At 48.5% G+C, this 6,954-nt stretch overlaps 1 protein-coding gene across 1 annotated transcript; it reads left to right on the top strand.

Moving 5' to 3' along the window:
- Positions 1 to 910: 910 nt before the first annotated feature.
- Positions 911 to 5,088, top strand: LOC117880935 (cytochrome P450 26A1). Its single transcript, XM_034777542.1, has 7 exons — positions 911 to 1,177; positions 1,417 to 1,641; positions 1,893 to 2,180; positions 2,436 to 2,585; positions 3,374 to 3,508; positions 3,858 to 4,013; positions 4,237 to 5,088. The coding sequence occupies exons 1-7, from the start codon at positions 989 to 991 to the stop codon at positions 4,576 to 4,578; spliced, it is 1,485 nt and encodes a 494-aa protein (XP_034633433.1). The 5' UTR covers positions 911 to 988; the 3' UTR covers positions 4,579 to 5,088.
- Positions 5,089 to 6,954: the final 1,866 nt, after the last annotated feature.

Below are 6,954 nucleotides of genomic sequence, written 5' to 3'. Positions count from 1 at the left end.
GAGGACAAGGTGAAGCGGCGGCTGTTCGTGATCCACTGACATAATTATGTTTTTATCCTGTAAACCCAAAGCTGGGTTCCAGCCGACCCAGCGCTTTGCAGCTGGAGTTGTGGGAACTCAGTCCTTCCCAGGGAGAACCTGGAGGAGATGGTCAAAGCGCCCAGTCCCTGGCCCAGCCAGCCCCGCTAGGGTTGTCCAGGGTCTGCGCCACTTGCTCCCACTGGGCTAACGCGCAATAGCACCAGCCCGGAACCAGGCGAAGTCCAATTAACTCCTCCTCGCGCAGCTCTTCGCCTTTAGCCTGGGGCTCAGGTCTTTAAAACAAATGCTGAACTGCAAAGTGCAGTGGGAGAGATTAAAAAGGATCGGTTGTGTGTATGGTTGTTATCAAACCACGCATAGAGGCAAAATATAAACACGGTATGTGCTTTCCCATGTAACTGGGCATAAGGACAAAGTGAGCAAGGCATTTCTATAATCTGCCTCAACATATTCTTACTCAGTTTAATGAGTGATAAATAAAGGTAAAAGGGATGCAGCTAATTAGCTGGTCTTTCCTTGATCCTGACGAGCTGAACTAGCAGCTGTTTGCAATTCTGCCCCCATTCCATCCTTTAATGATTATTCAACGAGCTACAGAATAGCGCCCTGAAGGAGCTGAGATCTGAGGCCCCCTCTCCCGCGAGCCCTATTGTCCGGGTGAAATTAGCACCTTTTCAAAGTCAGCTCTGTGGCTCGTCTGTAGCTCCTGGAGGAGGGAGACCTGGAGAAGCCACCGCGTAAAACAAACAGTTAAAGATTTCGGGGGGAGGAGCCAGGCCACAATCCGTAATTAAAGATGAACTTTGGGTGAACTAATTTATCTGACCAAGGTGGAGTGGGCAGCAACCTGGGGAGGGCTATAAAAAGGGGCCCACGGCGGGGCTTGGCCTGTGAGCTGCTGTGCTCTGGGGAGACAGGTAGGGGCTGCAGGCGCTGCTCGCGAGCCATGGGCTTCTCCACCTTGCTGGCCAGCACTCTGTGCACCGTCCTACTGCCCCTGCTGCTCTTCCTGGCCGCGGTGAAACTGTGGAATCTGTACTGCGTGAGCGGCCGGGAGCCCGGCTGCAACTTGCCGCTGCCCCCAGGCACCATGGGGCTCCCTTTCTTCGGGGAGACGCTGCAACTGGTGCTGCAGGTAAGGCCCCGCGAGCTCTCCCTGCCTCCGCCCGGCTTCAGAAGGGACAGCCCCTCGGAATAGCCAGGGGCGACTCGGGGAGCCGGCTCCTCCTTCTGTGGGATCAGGTTGGCGGCAGCAGCTGTCGCGGCTCCTGGGTGCGCTGAGCTCCAGGTAGCCAGAGCAGGGCAGCGCTAGCCGGGGAGGCGGGCGGGCGGCTGGCCCGGAGCCCCGCTCTCACTGCACTTCTCTCCCTCCAGCGGCGGAAGTTTCTCCAGATGAAGCGTCGGAAATACGGGTTTATCTACAAGACCCACCTCTTCGGGCGCCCCACCGTGCGGGTGATGGGGGCCGAGAACGTGCGGCACATCCTGCTCGGGGAGCATCGGCTGGTGTCTGTGCAGTGGCCGGCCTCGGTGCGCACTATCCTGGGGTCTGGCTGCCTCTCTAACCTGCACGACGGGCAGCACAAGCACCGCAAAAAGGTACCGCGAGCCCCGCTCCCTCTCCCCACACCTGCCCTGCGAGCTGGGCTGCAGCTCCCCGGTTTGCATCCGGCCGGGGCTGTCGCCTGCGCGCTCTCAAAGCTCCAGGAGTGGTGCCCTCCTTTGTGCGGCTGGGGCGGGTGTGCGCTCCCCTGTCCAGCCGGGCTGAGCTCGGGCTCCGGCGCGCTCTTCCCCTGGGGCGGCGCAGTGGCGCGGGGAGCTGTGGCCTGAGCCTTCCCCTTCTCCCCCAGGTGATCATGAAGGCTTTCTCCCGGGAGGCCCTGCAGCACTACGTCCCCGGCATCCAGGAGGAGGTGAACGCCTGCCTGGCGCGCTGGTTGCGCAGCGGCGGCTCCTGCCTTCTGGTTTACCCCGAAGTGAAGCGCCTCATGTTCCGCATCGCCATGCGGATCCTGCTGGGCTTCGAGCCGCGTCACACGGACCAGGACAGCGAGCAGCAGCTGGTGGAGGCCTTCGAGGAGATGATCCGCAACCTCTTCTCCCTGCCCATCGATGTGCCCTTCAGCGGGCTCTACCGGGTAACGCTCCCGCCCGCGATTGGGGCTAGCTCTGGGGTGGGGGGTTCCAGGACCTATGCGGGGCGATGCCACAGGGGTCAGTCCTGGCTCGGGGGGCTGGCACTAGGTGCCCGGCGATGGCAGCTAAAATTGGGGGGGGGGGTATGGTTTGGGAGCGTGCTCCCAGGGGGTTGGCACGGCGTGGGTGAGGGGCGTATGGGGATGGCCTGGCAGCGGGATGACCCGCAGCCCTTTGGCTCCCTTCTCCGCCCCCAGGGCCTGCGGGCGCGGAACTTCATCCACGCCAAGATCGAGGAGAACATCCGGGCGAAGATGGCCCGTAAGCAGCCCGCGGGCGGCTGTAAGGACGCGCTGCAGCTGCTGATGGAGCACACGCAGGACAACGGGGAGCCGCTGAACATGCAGGTGAGATGCCCGCGGGAGCTGGCGGCCCTGCCACGGGGACCGCGGCATTGCCCCAACCAAAGGCTTGATTTTTGCTTCCTTTAAACTTAGTGGCATCGCTCCTGTTGATGTAATGGGAGCAGGATCGGGCCCGAAGTGTACCCTCCCCCCGCAGTGCGGTGTCTGGGAGAAGGAAGATCAGGGTGGCAAGCCCTCGGCTTAGTCAGGGGAACCGCTTCAGGGCCAGGATTTCTGACGATGGCGACCCATGAGTGGTCTCCCCCCGCTAGAGTTGAGGAAGATGCTCCGGTCCCTCCCGTTCCTGTAGCAGCCCGGGTTCTGGAGCTACCGGAATTCTGTCCCAGCCGCCCCGGATCGTGGGCTCCCAGGGCACATCCTGCTCGCAGATCGATCGAAACCCCTCTCGGTGCTTTCTCCCTTGTGCTCGGGCTATCTGAACGGCGCAACATGACGTGTGCAAAGCCAGGGCAATCCTTTCCGTAAGCCATCGGTTCTCCAAAATCCCTTCCTGGACAAGGAGTCTCTGCTCATCTTCTTCCGCCCCCTGTGTCTTTCTGTGGCTTTATATTAAAACGCAGTCTGTAGACGTGGAGCCTAGGAATATCGCTAATCACTGGTGGCATTTAAAGGCGGAATTTCCTCTCTGCTTTACGGGAGGTGCAGTTTTAGAAGGGCATTTGTGCAGGGGAGGAGAAGGCCATGAGTTTGGCGGTGAAGTGTGGTGTCAAGTACCTAAAACAATAGGGTGTGTGTGTGTGTAAACCCAAACATCCTGCTCTTTGTCCCAGGAGCTAAAAGAATCGGCAACAGAACTTCTGTTTGGAGGGCATGAAACCACGGCCAGTGCTGCCACATCTCTAATCACCTTCTTAGGTCTTCACCGGGCTGTTCTGCAAAAAGTGAGAAAGGAGCTACACATGAAGGTGGGCGTCTTCTCTGTGGAAGTTAAAATTCCTCTGTATTCAGTTGACTGTTTGTTCCTTCTTCGTGAGGAGGGAGTGTATTAACTTTAACAGACTAGAGAATAAATCTCTTAATTAAGCAAAGTTAATGCCCCTTATTAAAACAACTTAACCAGGAAGAGCTGAATTCTCCATTTGAAAAATGAGATTTGCAATGATTCAAGCTTGTTTGGGGAGCCCTTTCTCTTGTGGTATCTGGGAGTTTGGCTAGTTTGTACCCCATTACTGATGGCAATGCAATGTCCAGCTAACACAAACTGCAGCCTGACTTTATGTGCATAGTCTTATGTTAACCATGTTCTTTTCCTAGGGTTTATTGTGCAGCATGAACCAAGATGACAAACAACTGGATATAGAAGTCTTGGAACAGCTGAAGTACACAGGCTGTGTCATCAAAGAGACCCTTAGGCTGAGTCCACCAGTACCTGGAGGATTTCGAGTTGCGCTCAAGACTTTTGAGTTAAATGTAAGCTGGGCTACTTGGGCTTTGCTTCTATTAAATCCCTTCACAGGCTGTAAAATGTGTGTGTGGTTTTTTTTTTTTTTTTTCTCTCCATAGTAATTATTTGAAAGCAAGTAAAACTGACAATATATACAGGGATTTTTATTTCTCTGTAAAATCTTGGCATTCATCTGCCTCTAAGGTGAAGTCTTCACATATTGGAATTTCCTAACTTTTTTTTTAACAGGGTTACCAGATTCCTAAAGGTTGGAACGTTATCTACAGTATCTGTGATACACATGATGTTGCAGACCTCTTCACCAACAAGAATGAATTTGACCCTGATCGCTTCATGTCTCCCTCTCCAGAAGATTCCTCCAGGTTCAGTTTCATCCCTTTCGGAGGAGGCTTGAGAAGCTGTGTAGGCAAAGAGTTTGCAAAAATCCTTCTCAAAATATTTACTGTGGAGTTGGCTCGGAATTGTGACTGGCAGCTGTTAAATGGACCCCCTACAATGAAAACTGGTCCCATAGTGTATCCAGTGGACAACTTGCCTACCAAATTTATAGGTTTCAATGGCCAAATCTGAGGTCAAAGGTTACTTCTGGATGAAATTCTATAGCATTTAAAGTACACATAGCTTTTTATAGAAACCTAAATCCAATATTAAATATTTAACTTGTAAATGTATAATAGTTATTTATGTCTTTTTAAAAAATATTTTAAAAATCTACTAAATGTCCTAAGTTTGGTTGATGTGTTGTTCAAGCACTACAATTATGGGTCAGTGTGGTCCATAATTAGGTAACTTATTTCTATAGAAACACAATGTTTCCCTCTTATTTAAGAACCTTGTTGAAAGCTTGTCAATTTTAGCATTTCGAAGGAGTTTAAGGACAGTGTATGTATTCAGAGACCCTTAAACTTTTAACAAGCATGAAACCATGGGACTTAACTGCACATCCTGTGACCAAAATACACACATGGCTTATATTTAAGCCAGGAGAATGTGTTTTCAGATTACTTTTTGATACTAGGTTTTGTGTTCAAAGTTTATGGATTATTATGACTTAAAATAAACTTTATTTTCGAAGATGCTTTGCTTCAAATATCTCTAGCATTTTTTGCATATACTAATTTAGCTGCTCGGTGGTATAAACAAGAATTCAAATTCTTGTTTGTGGGGTTCCCCCCAACCTTATCAATTGGAGGGGTTCTCTTGCATTTTAGCCTCCATTCTTCCTGCACTCACAACTCTAATGGGAAGACTCCAACTGGAGTCTAAACAGTTCACTTGTTAAAGATACTGAGGCTTAACCAAGCCACCTTAATAAATGCAACTAAGATTCTCCTAAACAGGTTGACTAATCCTGTAACATCTTCTTAAATTCAAACTCTTGGAGACTTCTATCATCCACTTAGAAAATCCACCCTCTATATAGCTGACTAAAATCCCGAGGGAGTGAGAGAAAATAACACAGGCCATTTCCCTACCCTGTCCAGTGTATAGTAATCTATAAATCTAAATTTGAGACATGGTAAACGAAGACTAAATAAACCATGTTGCCTCAACCACACACAGCCTGCTAGAATAAGCTCCTAGCTGTGTAAGCAAAGACAAGAACAAAAGTCCAGAATAAAACCTCTTTAGCTCCTCTTCTCCCATGATATTCTTAACCTGCACTAACAGCTCCCTGAACATTGTCATAGATAACAATATAGCAGTCTAAATCTCTGATTGTTGAAGGTGTCCGTTATCAATGGTTATTGCAAACAAGCCAGATACCTGGTAGAGTGTGTGTGTCTGTGTAATGGTTTAGATTACAACTGTAAATGCTGTAATGAAGTGCCTTTAGAGGAAGGATGGGGTTTGCTGTTAACAATTCTGGGATTTCTTAGAACAAAAAAAATAAAATAAAAAGCAAAATACAAATTCAGTTAGCAGTGACTCAGGTCCTATCAGGTGTACTAGTAGTGTGTGGGAGCAGAAAAGATGCAGTGGGCTTGGCATGACTCCCTCAACCTTGGCTAACTTAAAATTTAAGTTTTGGAACAGAGGCAGGGTTGAAATGTGACCCAAAAAGCTTAGCTGGCTGCACAAATACTGGAAAAGGTGAACTGTCACACTCGTGTTATATACACTGCTAGTACCATACACATAAAGTAAACTTCATTGGCACTTGGGTTACTCCTTATATTGAACAATTCTTGGTGATCCTTTTCTCTTAGTCCTGATCTTGGAGGATTTCAGGGGGTGGGGGAGAAAATTCTAAATTGCGAATATCTGCAAATGTTCCACTTATCAAATAATGGCAACTAAAAGTCTTATGAATGTTTCTATTCAATATAAAAGCTTTTGCCATCTACTAATGCTAAAAACCAAAATACTAATTTCTAGGGCAACATGTTAAGCACAATCAACATCTGTTCTAATAAATAGCTTTTTGAATTATTCCAGATCAGATTAAAAGTGATTTTTTAGTTCTAGACATAAACATTGCCTATACTGTCTCATTACAAGGCTCTGCTTTATATAAAAATCACTCTTTGCCAAGACTGTTCAGAGGTAGTTTGCCCAATTTTAAGATCACTGTTACTATGTGAATTCTCTGGGTCTGATTGTTATTTACACCACTTGACAATTTATACTTATTTTAGGCCCTTTCACGCTGCCAAAGTGGTATAAAGTGGCCTTGGTATAAAAGAGAATCAGCCCTTTGACTGCAAACACTTTACACATCATCTGCAACCTTATGTAATGCAAAGGCTAGTCATATGTTTTAAAATAGCACTATTAGAGTCCTGCTAATCTTTACATTACAATAGTCTGCAAATAGAAAAAGAGATTAGATCATAAATATTCTGGAAATTAGGTTTTTTAAAAAACTAGACTGTCATATTATTCATGGGGTTTAAGCAATAACTGCACTTGCTACCAATATCTTAAATGAAGTGTCAGCCATAC

The sequence above is a fragment of the Trachemys scripta genome, chromosome 7 (assembly GCF_013100865.1).
Source record: "Trachemys scripta elegans isolate TJP31775 chromosome 7, CAS_Tse_1.0, whole genome shotgun sequence".
Classification (NCBI taxonomy): Eukaryota; Metazoa; Chordata; order Testudines; family Emydidae; genus Trachemys; species Trachemys scripta.
This window is presented reverse-complemented; position numbering and strand designations above follow the sequence as displayed.

Coding starts and splice junctions, on each gene's coding strand:
- LOC117880935 (XM_034777542.1), top strand. CDS start 989: ATGGGCTTCTCCACCTTGCTGGCCAGCACTCTGTGCACCGTCCTACTG. Junction 1,178..1,416: donor CGCTGCAACTGGTGCTGCAG/GTAAGGCCCCGC, acceptor CTCTCCCTCCAG/CGGCGGAAGTTTCTCCAGAT. Junction 2,586..3,373: donor GGGAGCCGCTGAACATGCAG/GTGAGATGCCCG, acceptor TCTTTGTCCCAG/GAGCTAAAAGAATCGGCAAC.